Source organism: Quercus robur, chromosome 8 (genome assembly GCF_932294415.1).
Source record: "Quercus robur chromosome 8, dhQueRobu3.1, whole genome shotgun sequence".
NCBI classification, from domain to species: Eukaryota; Viridiplantae; Streptophyta; class Magnoliopsida; order Fagales; family Fagaceae; genus Quercus; species Quercus robur.
The window spans coordinates 64,124,060-64,141,517 of record NC_065541.1 but is presented as its reverse complement, the minus strand read 5'-3'; the positions used below and the strand labels follow the sequence as shown (position 1 = coordinate 64,141,517).

The window sequence follows — 17,458 nt, the reverse complement described above, 5'->3', positions numbered from 1 at the left end:
AAAAAAAAAAAAAAAATCATAGAACCCAAAACTCCAAACCCGCCGATCCACCACAATCCTTAGCCCTAGAGCCACCACAACCCGCCACGATCCACACCGATTCAAAACCCAACCAACGCAACCGATTCAAGACCCGCCGATCCACCACAATCCACACCGATTCAAGACCAACAACCCACGACCCACACCGGACTTAAGAGAGCCACGACCCACGCCAGACCAATCTCCACCAAGAAACCCACCAATCTCTACCAAGAAACCCACAAACCACACCCACATCGGAGCAAACCCATCGAAGCCACATCGGAGCAAAACATCAAGACACAGCCAATGATGGCCTGATGGAGAGCAAAGGGAGAGGGAGAAATCACTGAGAGAGAGCAAAGGGAGAGGGAGAAATCTAAAAGAGAGAGAGATGTGGGAGACAGAGTGTAGAGAGTGGGAGAGTCAAAAGGAATAAAAAAAAAAAATATATATATATATATATATATTTAACAATTGAGCTACAATGCAATTCTACATGTAGAATTGCACTGTAGCACAATTTTAAAAATTTTTACAATAGTAGCCGTTTACAATCCCAAATGCTGAGTACTTTGGGGCTTGAAATGCCAAATTTTCCTTACATTTGGCATTTGCAATCTCCAGTGCGAATGCTCTAACATGCATCCTTATTTGCACATGGCTCATTCCTTGATTCCTAATATGCATAGTAGTAAGCGGCATACAACTTTGGAATTGCCAATTTGTGAATTTATGTTAAGATCAAGAAAATGGGTCATCATGCTCTCACTATGAGTGCCAAATACACCCATGAAAATTGAAACAAAGAACTATAAGATTTTGTATGATATTTTGTGTAGATATGGCAAATGGTCGTGTCAAATTAGGTCAACCGTGTTGCAAGTAAAAATGAGTCACTTTAAGGGTTGGATTAATTAGGTTGAGGGTCGGATCAGATCAATCCGTACTTTTCACATAGAAAAAACAAATAAATGCTAAAATTTTAAAAAGAATGAAACAAATTAATTAAGGAGATGAATTGCACCTAATATCTTCTTCTTCTTTTTTCATTAAGTGAACACATATTATTTTAATGAGCTCATCTTATAATTTTTGTTTGGTTTCTAATATTTTTTCATTTCCCTTTACTAGTAGGAAGTATAGGCAGGAAAGAAAATGTTTCTTGGTTTGGTTAATGAAAGTTTTTGGATTAAAAAAAAAATCAAGTCAAGGATAATGCTTCATGCGAGATTGAGATCAAGTGCAATAGCTTTCCCTTTACTATTTGGAAGTATAGGTAGAAAAGAAAATATTTCTTGGTTTGGTTAAAGAAAGTTTATGGATTAAAAACAATAAACTAAGGTATAGTGCTTCGTGCGGGATTGAGATCCAATGCAATAACTTTCCCACTTACTATTTGAAAGTATAGGCCAGAAAGAAATTGTATCTAGCCAAAGAGATAATTTTGTAATTTTTACATCTATTATGCAAGTTATAAAGTTTTATGATATCTCTATATTTTAGAAGGCTTAGCGGCCTCCGGTTGGAAATCTGAGAAATCAAGTTCGCCGAGCAAATCTTGCGCTCGAGCACACAGCCACATCAGTGAAGCAGTTTCAATTCATTATAGTTTCCACGGTTGTTGAGATGAGAAGTCTGGTGGAGTTACGTCGTGATTTTGGTGGTTGGGGTGGAAGCATATCCGTGGATCCTAGAGCTACTAGATTCACGAGGTTAGAAATTCGCCGCATTGTTGGAGAAGAAGATATATCAATTTCAACAATTATAGGAATAATTCTACTCCGATTCTTTATCTCTGTTTTTAACACATTTGTTGTGACAAACTAGTTTTAATTAATTAACACTACAAGAAAAAAGACTTAATATAACGAAAAAAGTCATTGCAATAATAACTAATGTTATTGTAATGGGTGTTATTGTAGTGACAAAAAAGTTGATGCAAGCCGTTATAATAAAATCCGAAGCAATAGGTTTATGCAACATTAGATTTTTGTTGCAATAAATTCCATATATTGCAACAATTTACATTGAAAGTATAGGCCATAAAGAAATTGTTTATAGCCAAACAGACAATTTTGTAAATTTTTTTTTATATCTATTATACAAGCAACGTGTGTTGTCATCTTATATTTTACGATATCTCTATATTTTAGAAGGTTTATGTCCATTTGTGCAATGAAACCACATGAACTAAATATGTTAACTTAAATTACAAAAAAGTATTTCATCAGAAACAAGCATAGTCAAAGTGAGAGGGGGCCGAGCTAGTAAGGCTAAAAGAAGGAGAGCCGAAAGGAATCAAAAAAATAGGTTTGCTTCACTGAGATGACTCCGTGAATTTTTGTGTGCTAATCAAAAGTTTATCAAGCTTCATAGTAGGAGAATAATGATGTCGCTTGCTGGTATCTCAATTGACAACTTGAATGCCCGAATTCAACAAGCTCATCTTATAATTTTTGTTTGGTTTCTAATATTTTTCCCTTTCCTTTACTAGTAGGAAGTATAGGCAGGAAAGAACATGTTTCTTGGTTTGGTTAATAAAGTTTTTGGATTAAAAAAAAATCAAGTCAAGGATAATGCTTCATGCGAGATTGAGATCAGGTGCAATAGCTTTCCCTTTACTATTTGGAAGTATAGGAAGAAAAGAAAATGTTTCTTGGTTTGGTTAAAGAAAGTTTATGGATTAAAAAAAATCAACTCAGGGATAGTGCTTCATGCGAGATTGAGATCCAATGCAATAGTTTTCCCACTTACTATTTGGAAGTATAGGCCAGAAAGAAATTGTATCTAGCCAAAGAGACAATTTTGTAATTTTTACATCTATTATGCAAGTTATAAAATTCTATGATATCTCTATATTTTAGAAGGCTTAGCGGCCTCCGGTTGGAAATCTGAGAAATCAAGTTCGCCGAGCATATCTTGCGCTCGAGCACACAGCCACATCAGTGAAGCAGCTTCAATTCATTATAGGTTCCACGGTTGTTGAGATGAGAAGTCTGGTGGAGCTACGTCGTGATTTTGGTGGTTGAGATGGAAGCATATCCGTGGATCCTAGAGCTACTAGATTCACGAGGTTAGAAATCCGCAGCATTGTTGGAGAAGAAAATATATCAATTTCGACAATTATAGGAATAATTCTACTTCGATTCTTTATCTCTGTTTTTAACACATTTGTTGTGACAAACTAGTTTTAATCAATTAACACTACAAGAAAAAAGACTTAATACAACGAAAAAAGTCATTGCAATAATAACTGATGTCATTGTAATGGGTGTTATTGCAGTGACAAAAAAGTTGATGCAAGCCATTATAATAAAATCCGAGACAATAGGTTTATGCAACACTAGATTTTTGTTGCAATAAATTCCATATATTGCAACGATTTACTTTGAAAGTATAGGCCATAAAGAAATTGTTTATAGCCAAACAGACAATTTTGTAAAAAAAATTTTATATCTACTATAAAAGCAACGTGTGTTGTCATCTTATATTTTACGATATCTTTATATTTTAGAAGGTTTATGTCCATTTGTGCAATGAAACCACATGAACTAAACATGTTAACTTAAGTTACAAAAAAGTATTTCATCAGAAACAAGCATGGTCAAAGTGAGAGAGAGTCGAGCTAGTAAGGCTAAAAGAAGGAGAGCCGAAAGGAATGAAAAAAATAGGTTTGCTTCACTGAAATGACTCCAGGAATTTTTGTGTGCTAATCAAAAGTTTGTCAACCTTCATAGTATGAGAAGAATGATGTCGCTTGCTGGTATCTCAATTGGCAACTTGAATGCTCGAATTTAATGAGCTCATCTTATAATTTTTGTTTGGTTTCTAATATTTTTTCCTTTCCTTTACTAGTAGGAAGTATAGGCTGGAAAGAAAATGTTTCTTGGTTTGGTTAATGAAAGTTTTTGGATTAAAAAGAAAATCAAGTCAAGGATAATGCTTCATGCGAGATTGAGATCAGGTGCAATAGCTTTTCCTTTACTATTTGGAAGTATAGGCAGAAAAGAAAATGTTTCTTGGTTTGGTTAAAGAAAGTTTATAGATTAAAAAAAATCAACTCAAGGATAGTGCTTCATGCGGGATTGAGATCCAATGCAATCACTTTCCCACTTACTATTTGGAAGTATTGGCCAGAAAGAATTTGTATCTAGCCAAAGAGACAATTTTGTAATTTTTACATCTATTATGCAAGTTATAAAGTTTTATGATATATTTATATTTTAGAAGGCTTAGCGGCCTCCAGTCAGAAATCTGAGAAATCAAGTTCGCTAAGCATATCTTGCGCTCGAGCACACAGCCACATCAGTGAAGCAGCTTCAATTCATTATAGTTTCCACGGTTGTTGAGATGAGAAGTCTGGTGGAGCTACGTCGTGATTTTGGTGGTTGGGATGGAAGCATATCCGTGGATCCTAGAGCTACTAGATTCACGAGGTTAGAAATCCGCAGCATTGTTGGAGAAGAAAATATATTAATTTCAACAATTATAGGAATAATTCTACTCCGATTCTTTATCTCTGTTTTTAACACATTTGTTGTGACAAATTAGTTTTAATCAATTAACACTACAAGAAAAAAGACTTAATACAACGAAAAAAGTCATTGCAATAATAACTAATGTCATTGTAATGGGTGTTACTGCAGTGACAAAAAAGTTGATGCAAGCCGTTATAATAAAATCCAAGGCAATAGGTTTATGTAACACTAGATTTTTGTTGCAATAAATTCCATATATTGCAATGATTTACTTTGAAAGTATAGGCCATAAAGAAATTGTTTATAGCCAAACAGACAATTTTGTAAAATTTTTTTTATATCTACTATAAAAGCAACGTGTGTTGTCATCTTATATTTTACGATATCTTTATATTTTAGAAGGTTTATGTCCATTTGTGCAATGAAACCACATGAACTAAACATGTTAACTTAAGTTACAAAAAAGTATTTCATCAGAAACAAGCATGGTCAAAGTGAGAGGGAGCCGAGCTAGTAAGGCTAAAAGAAGGAGACCCGAAAGGAATAAAAAAAATAGGTTTGCTTCACTGAAATGACTCTGGGAATTTTTGTGTGCTAATCAAAAGTTTATCAACCTTCATAGTAGGAGAAGAATGATGTCGCTTGTTGGTATCTCAATTGGCAACTTGAATGCTCGAATTCAATGAGCTCATCTTATAATTTTTGTTTGGTTTCTAATATTTTTTCCTTTCCTTTACTAGTAGGAAGTATAGGCAGGAAAGAAAATGTTTCTTGGTTTGGTTAATGAAAGTTTTTGGATTAAAAAGAAAATCAAGTCAAGGATAATGTTTCATGCGAGATTGAGATCATGTGCAATAGCTTTCCCTTTACTATTTGGAAGTATAGGCAGAAAAGAAAATGTTTCTTGGTTTGGTTAAAGAAAGTTTATAGATTAAAAAAATCAACTCAAGGATAGTGCTTCATGCGGAATTGAGATCCAATGCAATAGCTTTCCCACTTACTATTTGGAAGTATAGGCCAGAAAGAAATTGTATCTAGCCAAAGAGACAATTTTGTAATTTTTACATCTATTATGCAAGTTATAAAGTTTTATGATATTTTTATATTTTAGAAGGCTTAGCGGCCTCCGGTCAGAAATCTGAGAAATCAAGTTCGCTGAGCATATCTTGCGATCGAGCACACAGCCACATCAGTGAAGCAACTTCAATTCATTGTAGTTTCCACGGTTGTTGAGATGAGAAGTCTGGTGGTGCTACGTCGTGATTTTGGTGGTTGGGATGGAAGCATATCCGTGGATCCTAGAGCTACTAGATTCACGAGGTTAGAAATCCGCAGCATTGTTGGAGAAGAAAATATATCAATTTCGACAATTATAGGAATAATTCTACTCCGATTCTTTATCTCTGTTTTTAACACATTTGTTGTGACAAACTAGTTTTAATCAATTAACACTACAAGAAAAAAGACTTAATTTAATGAAAAAAGTCATTGCAATAATAACTAATGTCATTGTAATGGGTGTTATTGCAGTGACAAAAAGGTTGATGCAAGTCGTTATAATAAAATCTAAGGTAATAGGTTTATGCAATATTAGATTTTTGTTGCAATAAATTTCATATATTGCAACGATTTACTTTGAAAGTATAGGCCATAAAGAAATTGTTTATAGCGAAACAGACAATTTTGTAAAAAAAAGTTTATATCTATTATACAAGTAACGTGTGTTGTCATCTTATATTTTACGATATCTTTATATTTTAGAAGGTTTATGTCCATTTGTGCAATGAAACCACATGAACTAAACATGTTAACTTAAGTTACAAAAAAGTATTTCATCAGAAACAAGCATGGTCAAAGTGAGAGGAAGCCGAGCTAGTAAGGCTAAAAGAAGGAGAGCCAAAAGGAATAAAAAAAATAGGTTTGCTTCATTGAAATGACTCCGGGAATTTTTGTGTGCTAATCAAAAGTTTATCAACCTTCATAGTAGGAGAAGAATGATGTCGCTTGCTGGTATCTCAATTGACAACTTGAATGCTCGAATTCAATGAGCTCATCTTATAATTTTTGTTTGGTTTCTAATATTTTTTCCTTTCCTTTACTAGTAGGAAGTATAGGCAGGAAAGAAAATGTTTCTTGATTTGGTTAATGAAAGTTTTTGGATTAAAAAGAAAATCAAGTCAAGGATAATGCTTCATGCAAGATTGAGATCAGGTGCAATAGCTTTCCCTTTACTATTTGGAAGTATAGGCAGAAAAGAAAATGTTTCTTGGTTTGGTTAAAGAAAGTTTATGGATTAAAAAAAATCAACTCAAGGATAGTGCTTCATGCGGGATTGAGATCTAATGCAATAGCTTTCCTACTTACTATTTGGAAGTATAGGCCAGAAAGAAATTGTATCTAGTCAAAAAACAATTTTGTAATTTTTACATCTATTATATAAGTTATAAAGTTTTATGATATCTCTATATTTTAGAAGGCTTAGCAGTCTTCCGGTCGAAAATCTGAGTAATCAAGTTCACCGAACACATCTTGCGCTCGAGCACACAACCACATTAGTAAAGTAGCTTCAATTCATTATGGTTTCCACTGTTGCTGAGATGAGAAGTTTTGTGGAGCTATGACGTGATTTTGGTGGTTGGGATGGAAGCATATCCGTGGATCCTAGAGCTACTAGATTCACGAGGTTAGAAATCCGCTGCATTGTTGGAGAAGAAGAGATTGATTTCGACAATTATAGGAATAATTCTACTCCGATTCTTTATCTCTATTTTTAACACATTTGTTGTGACAAACTAGTTTTAATCAATTAACGCTACAAGAAAAAAGACTTAATACAATGAAAAAAGCCATTGCTATAATAATTAATGTCATCGTAATAGGTGTTATTATAGTAACGAAAAAGTCGATGCAAGCGGCAAGCCGTTATAATAAACTTTGAGGTAATAGGTTTATGCAACGCTAGATTTTTGTTGCAATAAATTCTATATATTGCAACGATTTACTTTTAAAATCTCGTTACTAGGTTATTTTTTTATTAAAAAAAATCAATAGGTTTATGCAACACTAGATTTTCATTGCAATAAATTCCAATATTGCAATAATTTACTTTGAAAATCTCATTGCAATAGGTTTTGTTTTGTTTTGTTTTGTTTTTTATTTTTTTTTATTTTATAATTTAAAAAATAAATATATCATTTTTTTAAATAATAATTTTTCCATTAACCTGTTTTGCAATTAAAAACCATATCTAGGTACTATACTAACAAATTAAAGATATGCAAAAAAGATTAAAAATTCGAAATACTTCATTTCAATACATATGTCAAAAAACACAAATATATACACAACTTGTTGAATTTACATTCAAACACATAGTTTCAAAAAGTATGCAAAAATCAATATAACATGAAAGAAAAGTTTCTTCCTGAAGGTGTTATCCAAGTATACTTCACGACCATTTCATTGACTTACCACCTATTTTGGAAAAAGAAAAGAAAAGAAAATAAGTATAAAATTGAAAAACATCATATATATACAACACAATGACAGCAATATACACAATTATTGATTCTAAAAAAAAAAATACATACAAAACAATACTTCTTGAAGATTGTACAATTAAACAAAGAAAAATCAAATTAAAATTTAAAGAGAACCAAAAAATTACCTGAAAGTTAGAGAGAAAATCTTTAAACTGAGAAAGAGTCTTTCCAAGGAGACTATGAATTAAGAGAGATTGAAATTTGAGAGAGAAAATTTAGAGTTAGTAGATATTAGAGTGAGATGGAAATTTGAGAGATAAGTTTTGTACTTACTAGATAAATTTGAATTTTAAGATACGCTTAAGAAAGAGGGAAAGTGAAATGAAAAAGAGAAAGAAAGAAAGAAGGCAAATAGAGAAAGAAAAAATCAAAAAAAGAAAAAGCCAACACGTTGGAGGTGAAGTCCAACGTGAGGAGTATTTTTGGAGCTCATTTCATGAGTTTCTCCCTCTTAGTTTTCTCACCATTTTAGGGAAAAAACTATTTGGTGGGCTCGGGAAGAAAATGCTTGAACTCCACCATTTATTTTCCTTCCTCCCCACCCAACCAAACATATTCAAAAAAAGTTTTCCTTTCATTTTTCTCTCCAAAATTTTCCTTCCACCCTATTTCATCTCCAAACAAACACACCCATAGAATAATTATAAGAGTTTGGTTTTCTACAAAGGGGGTGTGTGTTTGTGTAGTTGGTGTCCATACAGGTAGTTGGGATGATAAGAAATAGTAGAAGCCAACAACTAGTGCTATGTTTGGAAGTTTAGAGGGAGAGGAGAGTAGAGTGGAGGAGAGTAGTGGGGAGAAGAGTAGAAGGGAATGATTATTCTCCACATTGTTTGAATGTTTTTAAAATTAAGTAAATGGGAGATGAATAATTAGCCTTTCCTCTTGTTTGAATCTTTTAAAAATTAGGATGAGAATGAGAGAAAATGGGTAAATATATTTAAATAAACAAATTTACCCTATTAGAAATAGACTTACAACATTGGTCAATGATTAATTTGACATATAACGTGCAATTTTATATATATATATATATATATATATATATTTTATTCGAATTAAATAGTCAACATTGGTCTATGATTAATTTCTTTTTTCATTTTTTTATACTAAAAAAAATCCTTAATTAATAATAATTAAAATAAGAAGAAATGTTTTTTTTTTACTGAAAAAATCAATAAAATATTGAATGTTGAGTGTGTTTTCATTTATTATTATTATTTTAAATTTTTTTTTATCTTTCTTAGTTCATGAATTTGATTTTTGAGGATTTAGAGAAGAATTGAGATACAAATTTATGCAAGTTCACAATCTAGACTCACTCAAGCACTTAATCAAAAACCTTATGAGCAATACTTTGAAACTTTAAAATTTAAGTAAAAAAAGCTCTCAGATTTGAAACCCACTCACAAATAACATGTATCACCCCAATAAAATCACGATTAATAAGAAATTACCCAATAAAATCATAATTACAAGAACATATTTATTTGATCCAACTCAAAAGAAACCTATGAAGTAGAAATTAAAACAGAGTTTACCTTTGAGAGAGAGAGAGAGAGAGAGAGAGAGCATGAGTCTTCAAGAGCTGAGAGAAATTTGAGAGATTTTTTCAACATTACAGATTTGTTTTTATGTACAGAACATAGTTTGTAATTTTATTAATACGGTAAGGGTAAATTAGGTAATTCATTTGGTCAAGTATTTCTATGCTTTACTCTCTCTTCAAAATCTCTTCAATCTGGGAGAATTAAAAATGAGGGGTTAGAAGTAATTAGAACCTCTTCAAACCCCTCTTAATCTCCCCTCTCATCCCTTAAAAAATATTCAAATAAGATAATTTAACTTATTCTCATTCCCTCTACTCCACTTCCTCTTCCATCCAAACAGAGCATAAGTGATGTGAGAAGTAATAAGTGCCAATGTGTCATTAGTAATTTAGTTTATTTACTATTGTTTTATTAACTTTAAAATTTGGTATTTGCTATTGTTCTTACAACGTCAGAGTTGTTTTTAGTGCACTTGCATTAGTAAGTGCAAAATAGAAAAAGTGTTGACTTTTACACAATTTTGCTTAAAAACTACACCCATCAGTCTATTTATAACACTATTCATATGCAAAATTGTTATAGTAATTGTGCATATATCATGTTCATGTATAAATGATTTTTTAAATCTTTTTTTCTCTCCCCCCATTTGTCTTACTCTTCCCCTTTGGCTTGTGTTAAAGGTGGGTGGGGCTTCTGGGTAGTGTGATATAATAAAAAATGTGAGAAAAATATTTTTTAAATAAAAGATGTTGTATAATAGATAAACTGATGTAGGTATTTTGGAAAAATGGTCGTGTAAAATAGAAAAAGTAGGCTCTTATGCTAAAATAGATGGAAAAATTTAGACTGATTGATGCTATTGCTCATAGAGTCCTAATAAGTTGGGTAGTTTAGTTATTGTAGCTCACGTTGCGTGCAGTTCCTTGTTTTTTAGATTCTAAATGTAGTGGAGCTAGAATTTCTTCAATTAAATCTAAAAGGTTCGGAGAGATCAAGATTTTTTTAGTCAAATCCAAACTTTATTCTTTGTTATCTTATTTATACTATTATTTAAGGAGCTTCCCTATTTGGAATCCTCAATTTAGAGGCCCAAAATATACTATCAAATTTATTCATTTTTAAGGCTTAAATCATAGGAATATACATGTAAAATTAGTAATTTAAAAGTTCCTAATTTTTAGCTAAATAAAAAAAAGTTTTTTCTCCCGTGTTTACATTTTTCTCTCACATTAGTTGTCAAATGCTAATAGAACTTCTTTAAAAAAAAAATAATAATAATAATAAAACTGCTTTTTTTTTTCCACAAATGTAGCATTTTTTTATCACTAAACTGTTTTTTTTTTTCAACCTCCAAATTTCTCTCTCACATTAGTAGTTAAATACTAATACAACTTTTCAAATAAAAGAATAAAACAAAACTGCCGTGGAACCCAAAAAAAAAAAAAAAAAGTCTCATTTAGCGCCTGTGTGATGATATATATATATATATATATATATATATTCCCTCTCCAAAAATTGTGTACGTATCAAAAACCCTAGTTCCTGCAGCACTTTCTAAGTACTTTAAAAGGTTTGTTAGAGCTTCGGTCTTTATAGATTTTTATTTATTGTTTTGAGAGCTAGAGAGGGACGGTCTTACAATCACATCCTTCATAAAACTCAGTCCCGATGGAGCTCCATCGCGATCTCGAAGGCAATTTTTTGACAGGACCTCCACAGTTTTATATATTCAATTGGGGTTGAGGATGCGCGTGGTTCTAAAAAAATTACGTTTGTTTCCATAGAATATACATAATTCTGGGAAAACTCTGTATCTTGATAAATTTTGGACAAAGATGTTAGGTCTATAAAAATTCTATCTTTATGCACGTATTATTGTTATTATTATTCAATTGTGGTTTAGAAGGCGTTGGTTTCTAAAAAATACGTTTGTTTCGGTGTAATATTGTTATTTCCGGGCAATGTTTGTATCTTTTAAGGCTTCGATCAATTTTGTATAGCAGTATTATTTGCTAAACTTGTTTTTCTTTTTTTAAAGTATAAACTAAAATTTGCTAAATTGCTAACAAGTTTCTGTCTTTTCTTCAAATTATTGTTTTCCTGGGCACTAATTTCAAATTTTCAACGTGCATCTGATTTTTGCTTAGCAGAACTCTGCGCGTTTGCATAATAGCAAACGAAGAATTAGCGGGATTCAATCAATGGAGAAAAGGGTGCGACTTACAGCTAAATGTTCAAAAAACAAGGTGAAACTCATTAAAAATTTGTACTAGCTAAGGTGCTACAAATTGAAAGTCTTTTTTCTAAAGTGATCAATGTTTACATTGTGCCAATATTTATTTATAATTGAGTGTTTTTATGATTTAGCTGACTCTTTTTCTTTGTTTTCATCGATTTATTTAAGGGAAAATGTGCTTCCAAGGATTACATAAGTAACCTGTCTAGTGAAACTCTTGTTTCCATACTTTCACAATTGACACTAAGAGAAGCGGTGGCTACTAGTATCCTTGGTAGGAGATGGAGGTATTTGTGGACATCTATTACTATACTTGACTTTGATGCTACAAAGGCAACAGACACAATTCAATCAGGGCCTATGTATGTCAAATGGGTGGATTGTGTTTTGGGACAATATGAAGTCTCAACTATAAATGAATTCAGGATTTCTTTTGATTTGGATCAAAATTCTACGCATGCTATTAATAGTTGGATCGAGTTTGCAATGACAAGGGAAGTTCAAAGGCTTGAGATGGACTTGTTAGGGCAACGTCCTTATAATACCTTGTCTTCAAGGCGTTGTAGTTCTAAGTGTAAACGACTTTGGAGAAGCCAAAGTTGCGGGTCTTCTAGGGAGCAATTTTGTTTGAATCTTCTCGGCGCCCGTACTCCAACATTCCATGGCAATAAGTTTCTCAAAGATCTTTATTTGAAGAATGTTGGCATAACTCAGAAAGTTATTAAGTACTTTTTAGCCAATTGTCCCAAGCTTGAGCGATTATCTGTATGTGGATCAAGACATTTGGTAAAATTAAGTGTTTCTGGATCATCCCTCTCATTGAAACACTTGGAGGTAGTCTACTGCACTTGCTTAAAATATGTTGAGATCTTTGACACAAGCCTTGTATCATTTAAGTATGTGGGGTTGGATATAGACTTGTTTATAGAAAATGTGCCATTGCTTGTTGATCTTTATATCGGTGTGGGAAAAGGAAATCTCGATACACCATTCCTAGATGACTACCTCTCCCAGTTCTCTTGCTGTCTTTCTCAGCTACAAGTACTTACCCTTGAATTAATTGATGGCTTTGTGGTCAGTATTTCTTTATGTGTTTGCCCTTTCTTTCCATCCCATATGTTATCACGTTGTTTACTTTTTTTTTTTTTTTGGTTTCTCCAGGATGATGTATACAGTGAATTTTTTCCTCCATTAAATAATCTTAAAAAGTTGGTATTAGAAGTTGGAGCATGGGAAGAGGACGATCTCCTTGGACTCACCCCTTTGATAAACGCATGCCCTTACTTGCAGATACTTGAGTTGAAGGTGAGTATTTATTAGATACTAGATAATGATTCCGTGATATGCACACACACAACATGCCTCATCTGTTTGAAATGCAGCTTTTATATGTGTTGGCTCTTGCATATTCTCCACTTCCTATCATTAAAATTGATGATTTAACCATTTCATCTGCAGGGCATCTATATTTAGGCTTGATGACTTGCCTCTTGATGACACTATATAGTTTTGTTTTCTTGTTTTTGTTTAGTTTGTGTTGGTATTTGCTATATGAATCATCACTCTGTTTGTGCAATTTATATCATATCATGAATCAATCTGAGGGTATTTTTTGGGACATAACTGTTATATTTTATGCAATCTCTTACATGAACTCATATTTTGTAAGGATATGTTTCATTCTCATAATTGAACTTATATGCTTTAGTGGAACCACTTCTAGTAAATTATTATCCAATCTTAGAAAAGATGGAAATAACACCTCAACCTTGGAAGGATCAGGTTGGAAGTTCAAACCCATGGGTTACTTGTGGGATTGAATTAGATAAGTCAAACTAAGAAATTTAAGAAATTAAGCCAATAGTTATGCTTTTGTAAGTAGCATGGCTATTTATTTAGGCCTAATTTTGTTGTTTACCAAATTAGAATCTAACTTGGATGGATTGAGTGTTTTATGGGTCTGAGAATGTCATCTTCAGTCTACGAAATAAAAAAGTAAATATGGATATCGTAAGTTCCTAGGCCATACGATTCACAATGGCCATTTTCCAAAAATGTTTGGCATTAGTGAAGGAAGGTATTGTAAGTCCTTCCATGATTTCATGATGCAGAATCTCTGTTGAGAGTTGCTTAAATCCATCTTTCGATGCTCAGCTGAAGAAAACATGTGCTTAGCATGTGAGGTAGCGTTTGTAATAATAAATTTATATATATATGTATACAGTGTGTAATCCCAAAACTGTCGCTGGTAATATTAGTAAACTCTGTAAGATCCTGGTTGGTATTGGACAGTTGCTTGGGACATTTTCCTAGTTTATTTGTTACAATCAAAATAATTGTCAAGTTTGATGCTTTTTCCTTACCCCCTTGATTGTCTACTGATTGTATCTGCATATTTGTTCTTTCTAGTAAATTATATTCAGCTACTATCGACACTCATTTAGGTGCATATACATATTTTTTCTGTACTTGTGTCTTATCAATAATGGGATAACTCCTTTTTCTCTTTGTAGATGCCATGGATGAATGTCGAAGATCATGACAGAAGAAAAATGAGGAGGGGTATCAAATGCCCACATAAATACCTCAAGGTGTTGGAAATTTACGGATATGCTGGACGCACATGTGAATTTGAGTTTGTCATGTACTTTATTAGGAATGCTGTGGCACTTGAGAAAATTTTGATTGATCCTCGCGATCAAATTGTCAAGCGAACTCCCTTCGCGAGTGCTAATTTGAAGATCGAACGAACTGCAAGACGTCTTGCCAAGAGCCAGCTTGAAGCAAAGGTACCCCCATCCATCCAGTTGGTAATATTGTAATCTTAGGCTTGCGTGAGCCTTTTTTTAACTGAAAAAATGTACTTATTTATTTAGTTCTCCATTCTAATTTTTTGGCCATGGGTATATGGACCCCAAAATCTGCTAAATCCAAGTATTATGGATGTTGATCTAGTTAATGATTTATTTATTTATTTATTTTTTTGGATAAAAAACTAACCAAGAGCTTAAAAGCATTTGTATATGAAAACAATTAGCTGCTTTACCAGCAGTAACAATATATTACCTGATATAAAAGGAAAGAGCATGTCAAGTGATCAACTGCCTCCTATAACCTCAACTGAAAATCTCTTGTAGAATTTTACCAAGAAGCAGATCAGACACTGTTGGGAGACTTGTTGACTCTTCCACTTGTTAGATAAATTTCTCCTGACTTTCCTTCTCAATAGGACGCCCTTGGAAAACTCAGTAGGAGAAAGGATTGAATTTGGTGATCGGATTTGGATCAGGTGCAATAGGGCTATTGCACCATTAGTCATTATTCTGCCGCTGTGGTAGGGTTGGTTACCATTTACCAAGTAGTAGTATCCACAAACTACCTCACTTCAAGAACCTAGCAAGACTCATCCTGAAACTATTTGTCACAAGTTTTTTCATTTAGTTTTGGGTAAATATTTATTTGGTTCCTACCTTGCTTTTATGCTTTGTTCCTTAAGGTTTGAAATATGACAGTTTAGTCTCATCTTTTGGTGCTATGTCATAATAATCAATGTCCTTAAGTGATGGAAAATACTGACATGCGTAATGGAATTTTATATATTTTTATTTATTTTTATGCTACATCAAATGACACATGTACTGCCATGTGAAATTTAAAATAAAATAAAAAAGTTCTAAAAAATAGAGGATAAAATGTAAGTTATACCTTTTTAAATTTAATTGAAATTCATGTAAATACTCTAACTTTACTTTCGTGTGGTGGTGGTGGGTTGTGTAGGTTTTTTTTTTTCTTCAATGTGTTAAAATATGATTTTTTTAAAAGAAATCTAATGTCAATGCTTTCAATATATTTGGATATGAAATTCCCTCTTAGAGATTTAAATTCTAACCTTGGCCGGTTGGCTCCTCACCCCCCACAAGAGCTAGAACTTGTGTAGTGACCATCATGTCTAGAGATGTAGTTCTCGTAAATTCTATGCTAATATAGATTAAGTAACTTTTGATGTGATAAAGTAGCATTTTTTAAAACACGAAGTACTAGTGTTCTAAAGCATTACCGTGTATCATGTTATAAAATGTGGATATTTTCACTAGGGGTGTGGAGTCAACTTTCAACTTGCTAAAACCGACCCAAACCTGATCCAATCCATTGGGTTTGGTTAAGTAGATTGTAGATTCATAAATCCACCTAACTCAACTTGATTTACCTATATTTAATATATATTATATGATTTTGTTAATTACTCTTTTGCCCCGATCCTTGATATAAATTAGAAACTAATCTATTATATTATTTTCTCATTTCAAAAGATGTGAGGGGGCAACAAACCTTTGTAATACTTATGCAGTTATGTTGTTCTATGTTGTTTCTCAACTAAGTTGGAATAAAATTATTTGATATTTTACGTGGGTTGGATGTGGACTCTTGTGATGAGTTGAGTTGGGTGTTTTTTCAACCCAAAAATGGTGAGTTTGATTTAAAAACCCATCAACTTGACACAACCCTAATTTTCACATTAATCGAGAATATTTTTTTAGGTAGTATTAATTATAAATATTGATGTAAAGTAGTGGATATAAACCAAAAAAAAAAAAAGTATTTATTAATTATATATATTTCATCTTTTTCTCCTCTTTCCTTTACACCAATCAAGTATATAATATAAATAAACGTTTGAAAAAATTAGACTCAAACTGGAACCGGTTAGTACAATTGGACATGAACCAGTTAACTAAACTGAACTAAATAATAGAAACGTACATTTGCCTTTCGGACTAGCGAAAATTGGCTACCCATAATTTCATGGGATTACAGGGAGAGAAATAAAGACATTGTTCAAATAAGAGTGAAATTTAACTGTGGTTGCACGATTTTCCTGGCCTAACTTATGTTGATTAGGCCTTGGCCCAAAGCGCAACCCACAATAAATATTTGTAGAGGATGGGTCAAAGAACTTAGCCTCAGTGAACTTGTTCGGCCTAATGCATGGACAATATTGTTTGCAAAAAGAAAATAAAAACACCAGAATTGATATTTCTCAAGTATGATTTTATTTCTCTTTCTTCCTCATACAGTTCTCGCCCCTCTCTTTGAGAGACTCCACTACATTATATATTTCTCTTCTTTTCATCTCAACCTTACATCTGTTGATCATCTAAACATCCACTTGAGCACCTGTCCCATCAGACGACCTCATCAGTCCCTTTGTGAGTTGCAGAGGCCAAGGCGGTACTGTTCAGGGGTCTTTTCCTCATTAATACGGCCAAGAGGGTGGTTGGGGTGCAATTAATGTGGTGGTAGCCTTCCATGAGATATTTTGGATTTAATTCTTTTTATATGTTGTGAAGATGAGCTGAAAGGGCTGGGAAAAGTTCCTCGTCTGGGCTTCATGATGTCCAAGGAGGAGTTACTCCTCGGACAGGTTTCCTTGGCGCTATTGGGATTGAGTACGCTTCATATGAGGCTTCTCTTCGGCCAGGACGCTCCTCGGCTGGGCCTGAGTTTGGAATAGCCCATCACTTTTGGGCCGGGCCCCACATTAACATTTTATTATTTATAATCATATTTCTGTAATTGTTTAGTTTTCTTTTATAGTTATTTACATTTCTTTCCAAATTTCCAATAGAT

At 32.9% G+C, this 17,458-nt stretch overlaps 1 protein-coding gene across 2 annotated transcripts; it reads left to right on the top strand.

Annotated features, from left to right (window-relative positions):
* Positions 1-11,075: 11,075 nt before the first annotated feature.
* On the top strand, positions 11,076-14,927 carry LOC126697648 (F-box/FBD/LRR-repeat protein At1g13570-like). Of its 2 annotated transcripts, none has more exons than XM_050394719.1 (5): positions 11,076-11,164; positions 11,745-11,840; positions 11,999-12,904; positions 12,992-13,135; positions 14,344-14,927. In XM_050394719.1, exons 2-5 carry the CDS (start codon positions 11,796-11,798, stop codon positions 14,650-14,652), a joined length of 1,404 nt encoding a protein of 467 aa, XP_050250676.1. In that variant the 5' UTR covers positions 11,076-11,164; positions 11,745-11,795; the 3' UTR covers positions 14,653-14,927. The 2 variants fall into 2 exon arrangements, with proteins under 2 accessions (XP_050250676.1, XP_050250677.1); XM_050394720.1 differs by lacking the exon at positions 11,076-11,164 and adding an exon at positions 11,180-11,436.
* Positions 14,928-17,458: the final 2,531 nt, after the last annotated feature.

Coding starts and splice junctions, on each gene's coding strand:
- LOC126697648 (XM_050394719.1), top strand. CDS start 11,796: ATGGAGAAAAGGGTGCGACTTACAGCTAAATGTTCAAAAAACAAG. Junction 11,841..11,998: donor CTAAATGTTCAAAAAACAAG/GTGAAACTCATT, acceptor GATTTATTTAAG/GGAAAATGTGCTTCCAAGGA. Junction 12,905..12,991: donor AATTAATTGATGGCTTTGTG/GTCAGTATTTCT, acceptor TGGTTTCTCCAG/GATGATGTATACAGTGAATT.